Source organism: Ambystoma mexicanum, chromosome 6q (assembly GCF_040938575.1).
Source record: "Ambystoma mexicanum isolate Mex_15411 chromosome 6q, UKY_AmexF1_1, whole genome shotgun sequence".
NCBI lineage: Eukaryota > Metazoa > Chordata > Amphibia > Caudata > Ambystomatidae > Ambystoma > Ambystoma mexicanum.
In genome coordinates this window covers 702,781,758-702,802,227 of record NC_090937.1, presented here as the reverse complement: position 1 = coordinate 702,802,227, position 20,470 = coordinate 702,781,758, and the positions used below count along the sequence as shown (strand labels likewise).

General features: G+C 43.5%; 1 protein-coding gene across 2 annotated transcripts in view; it reads left to right on the top strand.

Moving 5' to 3' along the window:
- Positions 1-20,470, top strand: part of LOC138516235 (ras guanine nucleotide exchange factor P-like) — a 797,007-nt gene that overhangs the window by 402,160 nt on the left and 374,377 nt on the right. For both annotated transcript variants that reach the window (XM_069631212.1, XM_069631211.1), the window contains exon 6: positions 4,077-4,172. In XM_069631212.1, the coding sequence (XP_069487313.1) occupies positions 4,077-4,172 (96 nt within the window). The remainder of the gene's footprint in view (positions 1-4,076; positions 4,173-20,470) is intronic.

Below are 20,470 nucleotides of genomic sequence, written 5' to 3'. Positions count from 1 at the left end.
TCTCAATGATCCTCTATGGCCACGCCCGGCCCTGATGCACGTGCCTTAGGCACAAAGTGTGCAAAGCACACTTTTCTATGAGCCTGGTGCCAGAGGCGCCAGGACTGGGTCCATTTGGACCCTGTAGGTGATGAGGAAATGGGCCCTTGCCCAGTGGCCATGACATTTTTATAACATACAGGAAATTGCAAGAGCTCCAGCAATCACAGCTCCTGAGCCCATGTCAGGAACTTTTCTCGAGGTCTGACATCACAAGTCAGGGCTCTTCCCCAAAAACCTAAGAGCATGCATGATTGTGTGGTTGGGGTGGTATTGCCTATAGCCGGCACCTATAGATGTTAGCTAACTGGCCCTCTCATGTCAGGTGGATTTGCCTTAGACTTGCCCAGAAATTATATATTATATTGTTGCAGGGTCGCAGGATTATCATTGGCCCTTTCCCTTTGCCATCCACCCCTGGATTTGGGTTCCCTGATTGGTTGGAGCTCATCTGCCTAGACCTGGGACCCATCTCTGTTCTCAGTGCTCTGTGTTCCTTCTCAAGGTGATGAGAAAGACTTTGTGTCTCCATTGTTGCAACATTGTAAAACAACACATGTATCAGTTTGTGTCTGTTTCGCTGGGAAGTGCACCTCTTCCCACCGCGGGTGAATGGCCATTGTTCGGCTGAGCCGCACCACGTGGGTGAAAACCATAAAATGAAGCTTTCTGGTCTGCAATTAGTGAGGATTTATTCTGCCATTTTGCAGGTGGCTCCTTGTCTCTGGAGCTTAGGAATGTTCTGCTCGTCTCTGACCTTGGCTGCGAGCACACGCCCTGGATAGTGTGCTGCAAAATCTGTTTTCTTTTGTCCCATATTCTGAAGCATGTGGCTTTGTGTAATTCTACTATGGTTATGCTATGATTTCTATGTTTCTATATTGTATTAGTTTCCTTATGGGTTAGTGGTACTCGGTCCTTCCAGGTTCCTCATATGATCCTGCAGTTCCATATTGCTAGTTGCAATAAGTGGCTGCAAGCATTATCTGCGTCTCTTGATTATCTTGCATTTCTGCATTTGGCTAATGAGAGAAAATAATAAAGGCTTTCAACAGTATGTATATGTATCTATCCTCTATCTACAGAACTGTGTAAGCATGTTCTTCCTGTGTGCACGTGTGTGTCCATGTAACTTCTTGCATGGATGCGAGTTGTCTTCATGACTAAAGTTACTATTTCGTGGTATCTCTAATGGTGTCAGCACAGTTAGATAATTGTCATTAGTCGATTAGGTCCAGGGAGGCACCTGCTTCCAAGATCAGTGAGGCACCCGTATCCAGGTAGACATCAGTTGCATAAGGTTTGAATGGTTGTCTGAGAGAAAATTTGTTCACATATGTTGGTGTCACTGGCCCTCCTGGGGGCTGGCGAAACAGTGACTGGCATCTTGAAATTCTGGCTCATCGGGCTGTCATGCTTATGGGGGTAAAGAGGGGCATTCCAGCGACCCTCTATTCAGTCCCCCATCTGGTCGACTTGTCGGTGACTCTACCAAACCTATTCACTTTTGCTAGTGGTAGCTATACCTTTGTTATTTCTCCAAGAAGTCCATAGTAATTTGCATGGTCATTAAAACTCAATGCCATGTAACTGCAGTCTCCTTCTGGGTTACACCATACCCATTTCGACCAGTACCTCTTGTTGTCTATGGGATTAACAAATGTTATCATCTCAGTCGGGAACAATGGGCACTCCTTTATCTGTGTGCTTATTTTATTTATTTCTTCTACTATCTTATCTTCTTCAGCATTTTCCTGTTCCTTTGGCTTCCTCCTCCTTCTTGGAGTGCATTTTCAACAATCTTGTAACTGCTTCTGTGAGTGTGCCATTTGCTTCATCGTTTGCAGGCACGAAGGTACAGTGAGAAAACCTGATCTTTGTGCAAACTCCTCCTTCCATTGCTGTGAGAAGGTCTAGAACATATCTGCTCTGGATAGCCATCAACCTTACTGTTTGGAGCTCTTCTTTTATTGTGTTGAAGCCATTTACAGTTGAGTTTATTGTCTGCATCAGCTCCCATCTCGTAAAGTGGAGCCATTTTGTGTTTGTGTATGTCTGTACAGCTGGAACTACTGAGGCAAAGAACATCTCTGTCCTACCGAACAATCGACATTCAGGTGGTACACCGTCCAGTGATGCTTCCGATGCTGATGTGAAGTAGTTCTCCCTTTTCACTCTACTCACTTCTACTGACCTCTTCTTTCTTCTTACATTGTCCATTTTAGGGAAGTCTTCTGTTTTGATGTCCTTTTGTGGTACTGCTAGTGCTGGTCTGTTGATGTGCACCAATGAACATATTCCTCCCCATTTTGGTGGCAGCTTCTCGTACGTTTTAGATCTGCACGCCCAGTAATGATCCATTAATATGCCGTCCCACCCATCATGCCTGGATGCTTTTCTGTGTACTTGTATTCTTTGTTTTCTCCAACCTTTACTGCACCATCATTCTGGAAACACAATGCTGCTTTCTTCAGTGGTATTATGGATATCAGGTAATATTATCCCCACCAAAAATATCTCCGTACATATGGTCGTCGGGAACGGCCATAGGCGATATTTTTGGTGGGGATAATTTATGGGGTAAATGGATGGGAGGATTGCGGGGGTGTCCCCCGCTCCCTTTTAAAATATATGGGGGTTGCGGGGGTGTCCCCCGCAGGTTCCATGGGGTAATATCGCCGCAAAAATATGTCGAAATTTTGTATGGTGATATTTTTGCAGCAATATTATCACATGGAACCGTATTATGGGCATTGGTATTATGGGCATTGGTCCAGCTTCATTGTCCACCCAGGTCAGTAACTTCTTTCAGGCATTTATAATTTTCTGCTTGTACTGTGTTTACTGGAGCTTGTAGGCATGTGTGTGCTTTTCTGCCTACTACTCCCACCTTCCATCCTTCAGCAGTGTACACTTGGCCATACACAAGCATCTGTGATAGTTTTCAACATCCTGGTTCTCCTCCAACTTCCTTGGGCCCCTTGTTAGGACTTGGCAATTCTTTCAGTGTTATTGTTTTTGTCTATCCTTTCTGTGGGCCATCAGTTATGTATTGTATAGCCTGGACTTTTTTCCAGTACTCGTGCATCATGTCAAGTGTCTTTATATAGCTGTCTTCATAGAGGAATGCTGCCTTGGGCATCTATCGCAATGTTGTTGTTCTCCCTTGGAATCTTTCTCGGGTTGTAAACATGGACAGGTACATAAGGCATTGTGCTCTTGCTGCTGGTATTTCAGTTGCTACAAACGTTCTGGAGGCACTCATGGCATAGGAGATTAGTGAGCAGACATAGCAGCTCTCCCCTGTGGTTTGTCTACCTCCTTTAGTCATGTGCTTGTACTACATGTAATTAGATACTCTAGCAGTATCAGTGAGGTAGAGATCAAACCCCATGACTACATAAGCATTGCGTCTACCTCTGTTTACTCTACTTGCAGTGCTTACCTTTCCACCTCACATGGTCGTTCCACAGCTGGAGTTGGGGTTGTGTTAGTAGAGGATACAGCGGTATGTATTACTGGCAACATATGACACTCGCCAAATGATGAGGGTGAAAATATCAATCGAAAATAAGACAAAGGACACAATAAACAATCTTTTAATAATATCCTCCATCACTTACACCTCCTTGAAGTCCTGTTTAGTCTTGAAGATGTTTGTTGCCAGCTTGAAATGTGTAAACCAAGCGTTATTGTATTAGTATTTTATTAATTCAAGCACCGCAAACTTGGTGTTGGGTCATTGCAAGGAGAAATAAGGTTTCCCAAACAAGTCTTGTTATAGGGTCATGGAGTACTGAAAGTACAGGTGGGTTGCCTGCCTCTTGGTATGGATAAACTTGGGCCAAATAAGTTATGAAAACACATTAAAACATATTAGGATTGCGCCTCCTTGCTCTGTCTGATCTCCTGACAAATTGGAGAAATTGGCCTTGGAAAGTTTCTGGATGAATGCTGTCAATGTGCGGATAGAAAAATACATAAACATACCTTTACCTCTGAAATGTATTCATAAAAGTACCTATTTCTTTCCCTAGAGGAAGATAAAGTCGACATCCATCACATTCAGCCACCTACCGAAACATCGGCCACCAGAGAGCCCACAAAACAAGACCCTGGCAGTGAAACCCAAGGCAAGTGAACAGTGAAGAAACTTGAGCTGTCGAACAACCGTACACATGCATAACAGCAGTAATCCAATCATTGACACAAGGTGGCCTTAAATGTGTGCTTGTTGTGTGGTGGTTTACATTTCTTTTAAGAATGTAATTTTCATTGCATGAATCAAAGAAGGAAAATCATTGATGACACCCCTTTATAAACTGCCTTTGCTAGTTTGGTAATTTTGTATCTTCACTGGTTGAATTAATTCTGATCATCCTCGGTAAATAATGACGGAAAGTCAGGATTGCATGAATGGCAAAAAGGTAGGTAGTAAGCATTGTGTGTTTCTTGTTTAATTCTTTAACAGCAAGAAAAACATGTTTTGAAATACAAGTTACCACTTCCGGAATAGTCCTCCCATCTTCCTGTCTAATGGTCTGCATCTTATGTATGTGTTCTGTTGATTCCAATGTCCTTTTTTCGATTCCATGTGTTAAAATCACTGCACAAATTCCAGTTTACACAAAAAACGTGGCAAAAAGGCAGTGGTTTTGCAGCCGCAATCCATGTAATGGGTACGGGGGACACCCCCACCACCCCCTGACCCATTATACCATTTAAGGGGAGCGGAGGACACCCCCGCAACCTCCGCTCCCCTTAAATGGTATAACGCGGTACACCTTCATCGGGTCAAATCACTGCATTTTTTCCGTGATTTTTTGTGCAGATGACTTTTTGGCCATGATTTTATTACTGCATACACTTTTTTTCAGCAGCACCCATCAGGCACCAATCATCGGCACTTTAGGAAGAAACAGTAGAAAAACTATGATGCCAAACAACAACTTCAAAATCTTCCAAAAAGCATCCGGTGTAGACACTGAGACACAAACACAGATACTTTGGGCCAGGAGACCAGTTTGTTTTTCCACCTTATGCCTTTCATACCATATTTGTTCTTGTTATGACTTGCTGTATTTAGGTTGATTGTTTGCACCCCTCACTAATCTGCTCACCATCCAAATTTCTACCTTACACTAAACTCCCCACCACCTTGATGATTCTGGTCACGGGAATGTGTTTCTCTATAATTTTGCTCCCATTTGCCTCATTGTAAATGTGCCCCACATTACTCTTCCATCATGTGCTCCCGATGTCCAGTGTATCTGAAGGACACCACTATCAAGATGTTGTCCAAGAGGCACCCCCACCGAGACATTGTCAAGGCCACACCAGATCGATGCTCCAAGTGGTCCCCGGGCCATCCACTAAACTCCACTAACATTCTCAATAGCTACACTAAAAACACTATGTATGTGTATGCCAACTAAGCCACTCCAACATGACAATAGAATAATTCTTCCAAAAGACGTCAAACAAGAGAACACTTCACTTCTACAACAATCTTACATAACACAGTCCCGGTAAATGCATCCTCGCAAGTCTGGCAAACACGGCTTCCCACTAGACACAAATGCCTCTATGCTCACGGCATAGAATACTAGAAACTCACCCACATGCAGAGCTCAGCATACTTCTGGTATGTATGCATCAAGCCAATAGTAAAGCTATTTGCATTATCCCTCTGTCACCACTAAGCTAACCCACCCTCCTCTTTCCGATTTGCCAGAGTTCCTGGAGAACATGCAAATGGCAATGGTGCACGGTACAAATCCCAGTAATATTATACAACAAAGCAGCATAAATATATTTGAGACATTGAGTGGCAGTGGAGCATGTCACTCACCTATGAGTCATTTAAAAGAATCACAACTTTATTTTGTAATCTACTAGGAATGATAAGAATTCTATGGCATGAAATGAAAGCGTCTCACTATGCATGGTCAAATTTGCGGCAGAACTATAGTCGAAGCATTGCAAAACAAGCAAACAGTAAAATGTTTGGATGACTAAAGTGAAGTCTGGGGAGCCCCCATCATAAAAGCAAGAGGTCTGGCTCAGGGGAAATCCCCACGCCCTAGTAACGGAGGAGTCCAGAAATGTGACAAAACTACTGCTTTCATAATGAAGTTTCAAAAAAGCAGAGATAATACGGACATCTCATATTTTCCAATGCTCTCAATGGGTTACAGGCTTGTCATGGACTTTTATTCTGCTGTGATGTCATAAACAAATGATAGATTTCACAAACCTAGGGTGGGATGGGATTGGTTAGTATGGTAGGCTACATATGGAAGATCTATGGGGTTAGTCATTTCATTGGCTAAAGTGTCTGGAGACTCCTCCAGTGACCACCTCCTAAATGTTGCAAATACAGACATGTCAGGCTAGCGTACGGCTATTGGGTCTTGCAACAAAGTGTGAACTATCGTGGAAGGTGGGTAAGGCTTGGCCAGTGTGAGATTTTTCAGCCTTGGAAAGTTACCAGCACATGAGCACAATAGGGGGTTGTGAGAAGGGCTCCAGCGGGCTGCCTGTTCCAATCAGGTTACCACTCTCTGACTCCCCTGCCCACAAGCAAGGACATTCTAGCTTTCAACTTCATGCTGTATTACTTTTATATCACCTGTCTTCATTTGGGTCGGAACAACGGTCTCTGTCTGGCTCGAATGGAAAGGCTTAGTCTTCCAGGTTCATATCACGTGTACAGGGACCACAAACTTAATTTTTCTGCTGACATTTAGGGGGATTTTCAGCTTTTACATATGTAGGTATCCTATCTCTTCTACTAATGTGCAACTTTCTCTCCCTCACCATCCCTGGCAGGAATATGCACAATGGCTGCACTGGCAGCATAGTCTGTGTTTCTCAGTGAAATCAGTGTGTGAGATCTTTCTCTGTGTTCTTGAGCCTTTTCAGTACCTTCCATTAATTTCAATGCGGCTGTGGCTTCCATCTTGGTTTAAATGGCCACTCAGTTTAATTGTGTTCTGCATCAAGCAACCAGTTATATGTATTCTTGTGTGATTGGCATTTCTGCATAAGAGACAAGGTGTGTGTGATCTCTTTCTTAGTGATGATCAGCATGTTCTTCATGTCTAAGAGCAGTTTGGCCTACATTTGTGTGTAGCTCTGTTTAGGGATACATGTGCTTCATGTCTAACGCATCTATGTGTGTGTGTTCATCCATGTTGCCTCTTCATGATTACTTCGGTAATGTCATCCAGTTATGGTCTGTAGGTTTGCTTCAGTGAGTGGCGTCTGTCACCTTGAAGGTATACTGGTGGGGTGTTGGGGGGGAGTATAGAAGCCACTAGGTCCACCTCTTTACAGAAGTATTAGGCAAATCAGCTGATTTAAGTAGATCTTCCAACCTGGCTCCAAACCAATAGGCCTTGTACGCTGTGGCTCATCCAGAGAAATGGGCTCCATAAGTAGAAACATCAATATCGACCTGGATCATAATGTGCTTGACCCATCTGGCTAAGGAAGGGAAAGAAATTCAAGGATGAGAATAAGCTGCTGGAAGATTAACGTAAACCCACTGTGGCCTGTGCATATTGTTTGAGAGAATTCCCAACGCACAATTTGTATCATTCAGGAATCAATACTTTTAGAAGCAGTCTTATGTGAGGGGTCAGAAATGTGAGACAGACAACTTTTGGATGATCATTCAAAATATGCCAATTTATTAAACGATAAATGTTATTAAATGCCTCACTATCCCTACTCTGATGAGGATTTCCCTGCCTATCAAAACTAAAGGGAAACACTCTAACACAGGATGTCTGGCCTTCACACTTAAATATCAAATACACAAGGAATATATATGGCAATTCAAATAACATCAACAATGATATTCAGAGTTTCTATATAACCTTTTAGTAACCTGGGTTAGTGAGCTCCATTCCCCAGGATTCAAGGTAAACTCAGATCCAATGTTCAACAATAAGAAACAAGGAAATCCATGTATGTAATACAGTCTCAATCCAGTTCTTGATGGTTTTAATGTTGAAGTATAGTTTTGTTGCCCAAAGTTCCAATGACAGAAAATCTTCTCCCCTTGGTGATAACTCTTCCCACTTCACCAAAATAGTATCAATGTCATTCCCAGCCACAATGCTTTGACACAACTTCCAGTAGTCCAAGGAGAATTACCACAGTTCAACGGAAAGACAACTTCTGCAACTGTTAGTGAAACACAGGTCTTGATTAACAGTTAATATGTCTCTCTTTACAAGATTTGGAGTCACAATAGGTATCTTTGTCTGGATGTCTTCACAGCACTTCTACTTCCACTTCAACAACCTTGGCCTCATAGTATTCCACTTTCATTTGTGCTAATGAAGACTCAAATCTACTGACAACCAAATACACCACCATAGCTTCAGTACTTTGGGACACCACCAGAACTTCAGTAGTGTGTGACTTCAAACAGGTTTCGGTTATGACATGATCCGCTTTGGGTACTTCGACACTTTCAAGTAGACAAGGCACTCTTGCTCTGAATATCCCTTTCCGGAAGGGGCAGCCTCTTTGCCTCTCTTGTCTGCCTGCAACCAACAACAACCTAGAATTGCCCTTGTGACACACTTCTGTCTTTCTCTTATGGTATCTGGCAATGTAGGTTTTAACAACTTCAAAGAATGTTTATCACCAGCAAGTTTCCCTTCCCCAATCTTGTTTCACCCCTTTGCCTACTGTTAGCCAGAATAATTACCCAGAAGCTTTGTTGCCACTCCCTTGGCTTCAGGTAATGCTTGTACACTTGTATCTTGGACAATGCTTTTGTGATTGGTTCACAGTGCTGTTTAGACTGTTCTTTGACTTTGGGAAAGGCTGGTTTCAGTTTAAATTGGGGAATACCTTGTTCACTCTGGGCTTGCTCTATCCAACTTCAAATAACAATGTTTAAAGACTTGGCTTCTCATTTTTAGCAATTGTTGACTGCTTTCATAAAGATTCAGAAGTCACATTTTCTCTCTGAATCATAATTAGGAACACACAACCACGTCTTCATGTCCTTTATAAAGTTTTAGGTTTAACAATTGATTTTCGTATCGTTTGCTCTTCAGGCGAGTGAAAGAGAGAATACCTGATCATAGGTGAGTGCTACATTTCAAGTGTACCATTGTTAAAGACTCAACAAAGAAGTTTGCTAGGTGGCTAGCTCAGAGGCAAAGTGTTTGTCTTGGAAGCAAGACAACGTATAGCAACACAGGTTCGAATCCCAGACTCGTGCTTAGAAACTGGTCCCGGATATTAAGCGCATTATACAAGAACAATTATAATTAATTTTAACATGCATCACTTCTACTCTTACGTGATACTGTTGCCGGCAGTGCTCATGCTAGGAATCAGAACGCTAGGTTTAACTCACCGGCTTCGGTGTTCCTTCCTCTGCGTGTTGCACAACTTCTACAACTTCTGTATTTACTTGGGACCCACACCCTTCCTCGCTGAAGGTGTCTCCGGTCTGGCCACTCAATTAAGGCGCTCCTGAGACCCATGGCTTCATGAAAGCTGCTCACCGTGGTCTACCACAGGCTTCCATTGTGCTATCTCTGCAATTAGGATCACATGGGGATAGGCAGCCTTCCTGCACGCCTTCCACTGTGCAGCCTCTGAACACCAGAGTTTGGGGAAACAGGACCCTGACAGGACAAGCAGGTGAAATCTGCTGCATCAGAGTCCAGTGTCCCTTTGTTTCTCCCACTTCCGACTAGATTGCCAACACTATGCCTTCTTCCTTCTGCATCTGCTACTACTGCATACACTCCAGCCACAGTTCCACCTCCTTCTAATTGCCTGTACCCGAGGCAGCATTTAAGCCTCTCATGTATGGGTCATCAGGCTTAGTTGCCTGACTACTACTATAGCATGACTCTTCAGCCCTCTTCCTTGTCCCAGCACTTATAGGATTATGGGACTTGTAGTCCTCAACAATACAATCGACTTTCTGACTTCTGTTTTGCAAACAGCGATCCAAAGTGTGAGGTTACGGGGAAAGTTAAACACGGGGGTTTCCCCATCTTCCTAGCCTGTTCCCCCATGTCATGTGATACTCCCGCAGTATACCACCCCCAGGGTCGCTGTCAGGAAACGTCTGCCTTTCCCTGGCCACCTGGGAGGAGACTTTAGGCAGGGGTTTAGCGAGGGATCCGTAGGAAATATCACACTTAGTACAATTAAACACATGAAAAGGAACTCCTGAAGGAGGGATGGGAGACATTCGGACAAAAGGATCCAGTGCATGAACATCAGACACTCTGTGGAGATTCACCATGCATGGCAATTTACTAGCTTGGCCGGCAGGGATTGCAAAGAAAAATGAATATTATTTGGACAGGCTCTGAATACAGATAAAACAAAGTCCACATCCCCCAAATGGAAATATTTGTGATGTCGGGGGCTGCAGCATCTGAACGTCATTCAGTAGATGGCACATCGCAAAATGTTTACCAATCAGAACACAGACAATTGATTCAGGATGTGTAGGAAACAAAGATTGCGATACATTAACCAATTGCGATAAGTGAAGGAGGAAATGCAAGCAGCAAGAAAGATCACAGCATGAACTGCACCCGCCTTAAAGGGTTCCAAACATATTTGATCACACCAACAAACCCAGGACTTTGGAACAGAGGTATAGGCCCTCTCCTTACTCAGGGACCATTCATATTTAATGAAAGATAAAGCTGATCACTGTAGGTCTTTGGGTGACCATCTACCTGTGAAATTAGCCACACCATTATTTGTAGATTGTTTCCAATACAAGGGGAATTGATGTACAAAATGGCCCTACTCCATGTTCAAAGAAATGCGCAATTGACTATAGCCTTGGATGTGATCTCTAACTGAAAGAAATAGTCAGTTATTAGTTCAGACAGGATGCAAATAGCTCTATCTATAATGGACACAATGCCTTCTGAATATCATGAAAGAGGCACTGCTCTAGCCACCTATCACAGCTGCCATTTAGGTCATGTGAGCACCAATCTTCCGTAACATTGTGCGTACTGTGACAAATTATGCACACACCTTCAAACTGATGATGTAGGCAAAACCTGCAAAATTTCACTGCTAGATCCAAAAGCATCTGATTTTGTTTTGCCCTCTAATTTATTGATGTACTGAACAGCTGACAGATTGTCCTTCCTAACTGAATCACATAGTTTCCCTGATTTTAGGCGAATGCATGAACTGCAAATGAACCTGCAAGAACTGGTGAAAAACTATGGGCAGTTGAGACTCCAGAAGAGACCACTTTCCTTCCGTCGAACAACATCATCACCTATCCCCCCCAACCATGCCCACTTGTTTCTAATTCTAACTATTGATATGGGGCTGAACTGGATATGGATTTTCCATGTAATGCCTCCATGTGATGATGCCATTGTTAAGATCAATTTCTAGAATCTGGCCTGGTGGACAGATTTTAGGAGGCCACCCTAGTTATAGTGAACCGGGGAAGTCTGAGATGTTAAAAAAACCCAATCAAGGTAAGCATGGAGAGTGGTCAAGGCTATTCTCAGATGAGTGTGAGTGAGGTCAACAGTCCACAATGAGTCCACGCAGTGAAGCACACAATAATTAAATGTAGACAGGTAAGTACAGAAATACTCTATTCAAGGGTCCTATTATGTTCACAAGGTGTCTTAAAAAGACACTTGATAGCATTAGTTTAGATTTCTATTTTACTTTTATTGTGAATATCTTTTACGATGGTAGTTGAATCTTGGAATCCCTGCAGTTGATCATGAAGCCCAGACATTGTCATTTCTGTTGCGGCTCTCTCTCTGCTTGCAACAAAACCTTGATTCTGCAATAAAGATACCACCATCTTCAAATGATATGTTGCTTCCTATGGGCTGCAGGTTATTATAAAAGTGTTGTCTGAGTAAATTAATGATTAATAAAAAAGATTCCCCTTGCCTTGGGAAATCCTGCCAAGGGCCAAACAAGCTTGATAATAAAAAAAAACATAGAGCAGGAGATAAACCAAGGGACAGAGAGGAAAAATGATAAACTGTGTGTTACCATTGACAACAATAATAACCCTACATTGATTAGCTGTGACATATGCATCTTTTAGGTATTGGCAAACTAACCATTCGCTGGGCCTGAACATGTCTTCTAACAACTCAAGCACCTCCATCTTGATATGGTTATAAAGCACACATTGGTTTGGTGTTTTCCAATTGAATACAGGATAAAAGTATATGGTGCTGTCGAAGTTTCCTGCGATTGCGCAACTTTTTCTGCTGCTTGTTTCTGGAACATATATACGATCTCCCGATGAACTAGGTAGGTCTGTTTCTGGAATAAAGAATCAAAGAGTTATTCATATTTGGAAAATGTAAACATCACTTACTGACGAATATATATGCCTTGATCCATTGTGACCAAGCTGATTTTCCTTTATGTAGTCTCTGTTTGTAGTTATTCTAGAAACAGTAGACGTTACCCGGCCTAGACCCATCTGTTGAAGTTTGAACATTGAAAATTCATTGTAACCACAGAAAACTACAAATCAGCTATTTCAGCAGTCCCAAATATACTGCCAAAATAAATTGGACGGAGAAAAAAATAGATGGTGTATTCTCCTCAAAAAATAAAACGGCAACTAAACAGAAATTAGCACCCGGGGGAAGGGAGCTCAGCCAATCAGGTGGCTGGAAACATGGGAAAGCGCTGCCAGAGAAGAGATTCAGATACTATTGTACTTGGATGTTATAACAATAACAATTGCGCAGTCCATACATCTCCAGTTTTTGATGATCCCCATTGGACTCTAGGTGTGGGTAATCAGGAGACAGTGGGGGTTGCTACGAGTTGGGCGGTATTCCGGTGGTAAATCTGCTGGAATACTGCCCAATGGATTTACTGTTACCTCTACTTGGTCCAGCGGTATTACCGCCAGATTAGAAGTGGTGGTGGCAGTGCAAGTTCCCATTTCTTTGAGTCCATACGACCCAATGAGACATTTTCGGAGGAATTACTGCAGCAATAATAGGAGGTTTCCATTCATCATATTCTCGTCAGTCTCACTTAGATAGTACTTGATCCTGCTGGCTTGAAAAATTTCAAAATTTGATGTACTCCGTTCCCAACGATGATTCTTTTGTTAGCATTTACTTTTCCTATGTTATTATCGAAGGTTTAAAATGAACACCATATGACTAATTTCAGAATGGCTCGTGCTAAGTCATGTGATATTTTAAATATCCAGTTCGGGTGTAATTTTTAAAGACACTCTATGTTGGATATTCAGTAATTTTAAAATGATAAAATGATCCTACATTCTTTGCAAACACCCCAAATGAGTTGTTCCTGTAAACCGCTACTGACAAAGGCTGTACATTAAACTGTCATATGTTTTCTGCCCTTCCTTAATTCCTCAATCTCAGTTTCCACCCCCACAGACTTGCCATGCCTGCAATAGCCTCATGTAACCGTAGGTGCCTCTAACAGGAGCACTGTGTGTAGCATGCAATCAACTTACATGACCCTGTACACCTTTGCCAGAGAATACATTAGATCCTAGTCCATGGATAGGAAGTCCATAGAAGCAACTACTCAAAAGTCTAAATGTACATTCATGTATTTCCGTGTATATTAGCTTGTGCTGGACACTTCACCTGGTCAAGTAGAATGTATTGCAGGTTTAAGCAACCACTTTTTTTTAAGTGTAAGCAGTTTTATCTAAAAGTGAAACTGGAGGCCAGATATGTAATACAAATGAAACTTCACAGAATTGTCTGTTTTACAACAATTGTAAGGCTTAAGTGCCAAGGACGAGACTGCTCGTCCTTTTTGCATAGACTTACATAATAGACTGGCACTTAAGGGTTAAATCAAATGAAACGTAATGTGCAAGCTACTGCAACAACTGCATCACATTTATGTTCATGCATGTAAGCACATAGGTCGCCGTATGCATTTCTGCTGAAGAACTGCCTTAATTGTAGATACACGATGTCAGGCATCAAGTCCTGATTCTACACATGTATCCAAACAGTGTGTAATGGTACATCCTTCTTGTGTACATTTATAAAGCATAAAGTGATTCTGCTTGTGAACATCTTGTCATGAGCATACATTAGAACAAGGCGAGTATGAGTAGACCATAATGCTCCACGGAAGTGTGGTATTCCTGCAGCATCACTTTTAATAATTGGTAGGCCTTTCAGAAATTACATGCACTCACTGTCATGTGCTAACATTGGAAACCTGGTTTATATCTGACAAAAAAGGTTGAGAAATGCTGGCACTATGGTAATCGTTTCTGCAGTGATCCAGTGGCATGAAAATGCAGTACCACCAAATATTTCACTAATTTGTAGTCTTGATGTTGCGGTTTGTTGCCAGTTGCACTTAAATTCGATCCAACATATTAAATATTTCAGGAACTTTCATTCAGTATGCTTTCTAAATGTACTCCCTCATCTGATATGCCAAGCATTGACCTTCCATCGCCAGATGGCTTTTTTTCTCTTCTATATTTTTGTGCAAAAGGGGCAAATGCTTGGCATGACTTGGGACCATACATAACTACGGATACTGCAGTGTTCTGTGACGTGGAAGGACTTTCTGCAGGTGATTTACATTCTGACCCATATTCTCACCCTCATGTGTGGCATAAATGTTGATCTTGTATTTATATCTGTGCTTTATGTCGCGTGAGCCTAATCTAAGAGCAATGGAGCGCTGCAGAATAGTACAAGGAACAGGATGGCCATTTACGATGGGTCCAGAATGGAGGTAGAATCAGAAACAGAGTTACTTACGTCATGATTTGGAATTCGCTGATGATCATGGTTCTCCAAAACTACAACAGTGTTCAATTGATCCTTATTGCCACCCGCATAGTGCTACAGTATGCTGGCACAAAGGAGAAATACTGTTTCCTGTTCTTTTCCCTGCAGGCTAGTTTAGTTTCCAGCATAGCATTGGTCTGGCTCCTACAGGGGCATGTACCACTAGAGGTTTTAAGTTTGACCGCAACGTAGGCGGACGTCCAGGTGATGGTTGCTTGGTCGGTGATACAGGCAATGTTGAATAGAATATTGATGGGATAGGAAGCCAGTGAAAGTCATGCAGGAAGAGCATGATCTGGTCGAATTACTGTAGAACCTATGGCAAGTTGGGCTGCAGTGTGTTGGAATGCTTTGCGAGGAGCCAGTTGTACCACGAGGAGAAGCCCATTGAAGATCTTGTTAGCCCCAGTAATGTGTGCAATCATGGATGCGTGTACCACAGTCCAGGGAAGTCCTGGGGAGGGAGGGCTTAATCGTGGGGAGCAGCGTGACTTGGTACCGTGCTGTTTGGGCTCTCTTGTTGATGTGATTCTAAAAGGAGATGTTTGCTGTCAATACTGAATTGAAGGGATTTGGCTGACATGGCAAGTTGGGGGGTGAATCCATCCAGGTGCACTTCATGATGTCATCCCTGAATGGCGTCTTCTTTGGAGGGCTGGCAGTATAGTATGAATTCAATTTTGATTGTGCTTATTTTTAGGTATGCACTTGGCATCCACGTTTGAATGGTGGCAATGCTTTTCTGAAGGCAGCAATGTCGTGGGAGCAGCTGTGTACTGGTGTAGCAAGATGTCTGGATCATCACAGAGGGATCCCAGTGGTTCCATGTATAGATTAAAGATCACTAGGGAGAGGATTGAGCCCTGTGCCACTCCAAAGGTGACGGGTGGCCGTCAGATCTGAAGGTGCCAATCTGGACAGCCTGGTATCTGTCCAAACGGTAGCAGTTGTCATGAAAAGCCGATTACGTCCGTTCTGGACTTCGTGGTCCATGACCCATAGAAGACTGAACTCCGTGATCCTTCCAACATGGGTGTTGGATATGGAACGCAATTTACCAGCCTTTACGCGTTACGTTCAACTTCCGATAAAACAGCCACGCCCCTGCGTCTCTGCGTGTCTCAACACTACCGCTACGAGTAGTCAGACGTGTGTTGCCGAGTTTGTTCGGGGCCCCCTTCCGAGTCCTGTTTCCCACTTTACTGCATATACTCCCTTTTCCATCCCCTTTCCTTGTAATAATAATAATAATAATAATAATAATAATAATAATAATAATAATAGTTCTACCTTCTTCCGAGCCCATCTTCCTGGATTTCTCCTGTGCTCGGCTAACGGGTTCACGTGCCTTCGAGTTAGGGTACTGTTTCCTTCCTGGTTCCCGGTCCTGGATATCTGAACGCTACTTGGCATAGGACTTGCAATCCTCACGCTGGAATCCGAAGACCTGCACACGGGCCTGTGTAAATTCCTGACCGTGCAAAAGAAAGAAGCCACATCCAAGAAGGTCACAAGCAAGGAGAAACAGGTGAGAAGGGGAGAGACTTGTGACAGATTGAGATGCCTTAAACCTGATACAAATACAAAGATGGAAGCCGCGGTTCAAGACCTCATGCAAGGTATGCAGGAATTAACCACTGAAGTCCAGAACCTTAAGGCAGAGAACGCTGCATTGAAGCAGTTAGTCTTATCTCATGACTCTGCAGCCAAAGAAAGTGTCTTGTTGGGAGGAGTAGTGGGCAACTACGACGGCTCCTCAAAAACCCTCTGTGCCTTCCTTGATTCCTGTTTGGTACATTTTACCTTCAAGCCATACTACTTTTCCACCCCAAGAGCAAAGGTGGGATTTATGATATCACACCTCACGGGCAATGCCCTGACCTGGGCAACCCCCTTAGTCAATACGGGTGATGCACTCCTGGATGATTACGATGGGTTTGTGGAAGCCCTAAAGGCCATGTTTGATCGTCCAGAACTTGTTTACACTGCTCAAGAAAGACTGCTTGAATTTCAACAAGGGTCCCAGGATATGCTAACGTATGTGACCCGCTTTAAACAATTAGTGAAAGAGGCTGATTGGTCCCCAGAAGCCAGCTTTACCCTCTTTCAAAGAGGCCTAAAGGACGAGTTAGCCAGGGTAGCCCGCCCAAGCTCTTTCCAAGCTCTCATGGACCTCTCTCTACAAATCGATTTCTGGATCCAGGAATGAAAGGCAGAGAAAAGGAAGTCTAAGCCAACATCCCAAAAGGCAGCTACTGACCACCCATAGAAACAAGAAACCGCTGCATCTCCAGCCCCGGACCCAGAACCCATGCAACTAGGAGCCTTCCAAGGACCCATTACCCCACAAGAAAGGATGCGTCGGATTCATACCGGACTGTGCATGTATTGTGCCTCTGACAAACACCTTGTAAGAGAGTGCCCTATCGCACCACCTCGGCATTCGGGAAATGCCAGCTCCCGATCCTAAGTGGGGCACAGTTTCGGGAGAAAGATGTCTGCTCCTCACCTATTCCTTCCTGGAACTCCCCAGGACAGAACAATCTTGTGATTTTACAGGCATTCCTGTCACCTTCCAAGACAGAATCCTACCCCATCCTGGCTTTAGTGGATTGTGGAGCCATCGCCATATTCATAGATCATGATTGGGTCATCAGTCATCACCTTTCTCGCCAAACAAAAGAGACAATGCAACCTGTTGAAGCCATTGATGGGAGACCTTCAGGACCCATAAACCACCAAACCAAGGAGATTCTTCTCTTGATAAACAGAGAGGATTAGAATTGACATCATAAGATCTGCCCACTGTCCCATGGTTCTAGGCATGCCCTGCTGCAGAAACACAATCCCTACATCAATTGGGCAGCAGGCTCCTTGTTTCTTGGCTCAGAACATTGTATGCCCCACTGTTTGTCTCTTACCAAGAAGACTCCCAAGAAACCCAGTAAGTTTCAGTAACAGTCTCCAACATTGTCCGGATTCCCGGGGCTTACCAGACATACTCAGATGTGTTCTCATCAGCCATAGTTCAGTCTCTTCCACCCCACAGACCTGAGGATTGTGCCATTGACACCGAGCCTTCAGCAGTGATTCCCTTTGGAAGAATGTTCATTCTATCCGAACCTGAAAAAGGGCCCTCCGGGAGTATTTAGACACCAACTTGACAAATGGAACTATTCGACCATCCAAGTCCCTAGCGGGTGCTTCCATCTTCTTCATCCCGAAGAAAGATTCCAAGGAGCTTAGGCCATGTTTGGATTACCGTGGCCTTAACCAATGCACCCTCAAGGACCGTTACCCATTACCTCTTAATTCGGACATCCTGGAAGCTGTGAGGGGTGCAGTCATCTTCACGAAACTAGATCTCAGGGGTGCCTACCATCTTATTCGTATAAAAGAAGGTGATGAATGGAAAACGGCCTTCAGAACACCCTTTGGCCACTTTGAGTATCTAGTTATGCTTTTTGGACTTGCTAATGTCCCTGCAGTTTTCCAACTTTGCATGGATCGGGTCTTTTCTGACATGTTGTTCCTTTTTGTCATTGTATACCTAGACGACATACTGATTTACTCCAAGGAACCTCGGAAACATGAAGAACACGTTAAGGCAGTTTTCCAGCATTTACGAGAACATAAGCTCCTGGCCAAACCTGAAAAATGCCTTATTCATGTATCAACTGTTCACTATCTTGGATTTGTTCTTAGCCCAAAGGGTATCGGAATGGATTCTTCCAAGGTCGACTCCATTTTATCATGGCCTGTTCCTACCACTGTGAAACAAATTCAATCCTTCCTGGGGCTCGCTAACTTTTACAGGAAATTCATACCCGCATTTTCTGATATTGTACATCCCATTGTCACACTACTAAAGAAAGACACCTCCTTTCAGTGGTCCTCAGCTCAAGACTATGTGTTTCAACGGTTGAAGTCAGAGTTCACACAAGCCCCCATCCTGGCTCAACACGACACAGTCCGTCCCTTCCTTGTTGAGACTGATGCATCTAATTACGCCATCGGAGCAGTTCTGAAACAAGAACTGCCTATCTCTCCCGCACTTTGACTCCCAGTGAAACTCGTTATTCCGTCCTGGAGAAGGAGTTGCTGGCCATTCGACAAGCCTTCACTGACTGGCGCCATCTCCTTCTGGGAGCCAAACACCCGGTACAAGTCCGTACGGACCATCGGAATCTACAAGTCCTACAATCCTTGGAGTGCAGAAACAGCCGCCAGGCCTGCTGGGCCTTCTTTTTTGCCCAATATCAGTTTCAAATCCATCACTTTCCTGGAACACATAACATGATAGCCGATTCCTTATCCAGACGTCCTGATTATGAACCCCTTGAGGACCGGACCTTTCCCAAGATGTTTCCCAACACAATATTCGAAGCTCAAGCCATTTCTCTCCTGGAGGATATTCGAGCCAAAACTCAGTCCTCCGAACTTTGGAAGTAGTTTAAAAGAGACAATCGATGGAATCTCAAGATGAAAGACGGATACCTATTCAAGGATACACGGCTAGCCATTCCCACTCCAGGGCCAAGACATAAGATCACAAACCTATGCCATGATACACTCCATTCAGGACACCGTGGAATCTCCAGCACACTCCGTCTTATACAGAGACAATTCTGGTGGCCAAGGATGAAAAATGACATATGAACCTGTGTTCAGACTTGTGCAGTTTGTAATCAGAACAAACATGATAATACAAAACCAGCAGGTCTCCTACACCAACCAGCAATACCAACAAGACCCTGGAAAATCATTGCCACAGATTTTATCGTGGAATTACCTTCTTCTAGAGGATACACAACCATAATGGTTACCATTGATTTGTTCACACATATGGCTCATTGTACACCTCTTTACAAACTCCCATCCTCATCTGAACTAACTGGGATTTTTCTAGAACACATATTCCGACTTCATGGACTACCAAAATCATTTCCGACAGAGGGTCCCAGTACATATGCCAGTTTTGGAAACAACTATGTCGGATATTGGGGATCCAACGTGCCTTGTCCTCGGGTTATCATCCACAGACCAATGGAGCTACAGAACGAGTAAATCAAACCCTGGAACAATACCTTCGTTGCTTCGCCACCAAAGTCCAGGATGATTGGACACTCTTGATACCTGTGGCCAAATTTGTTTACAACAATTCAGATCAATCAGCTATCAAGACCAGCCCTTTCTTCTGTAGCCAAGGATTTCACCCTTCAGTTCTACCATCCGTTCTCCCACATCCTACCCCAGTTCCTGTGCTGGATTCCTGGATTGAAACACTGTACACAAGGAAGCAAAGGAACATCTGGAAAAGGCCCAAAAAGATGTTAAACAATATGCATACACCAAAAGAAGGCCTGGTCCTTCTTATTCTATAGGAGATAAGGTTTGGCTATCTTTGAAACTCCTTCCTCGTCACCTACGAGCAAATAAATTGGCTCCCAGATATTACGGACCTTTTTCCACAAAGGAAATTGTTAATCCAGTGGCCTTTGGACTCCAACTACCGCAGTCGTGGAAAAGGATTCATCCAGTCTTCCACACTTCTCTGTTGAAACCATATGTACAGTCCACTCGAACTGCTCCGAGATCTCCTCCAG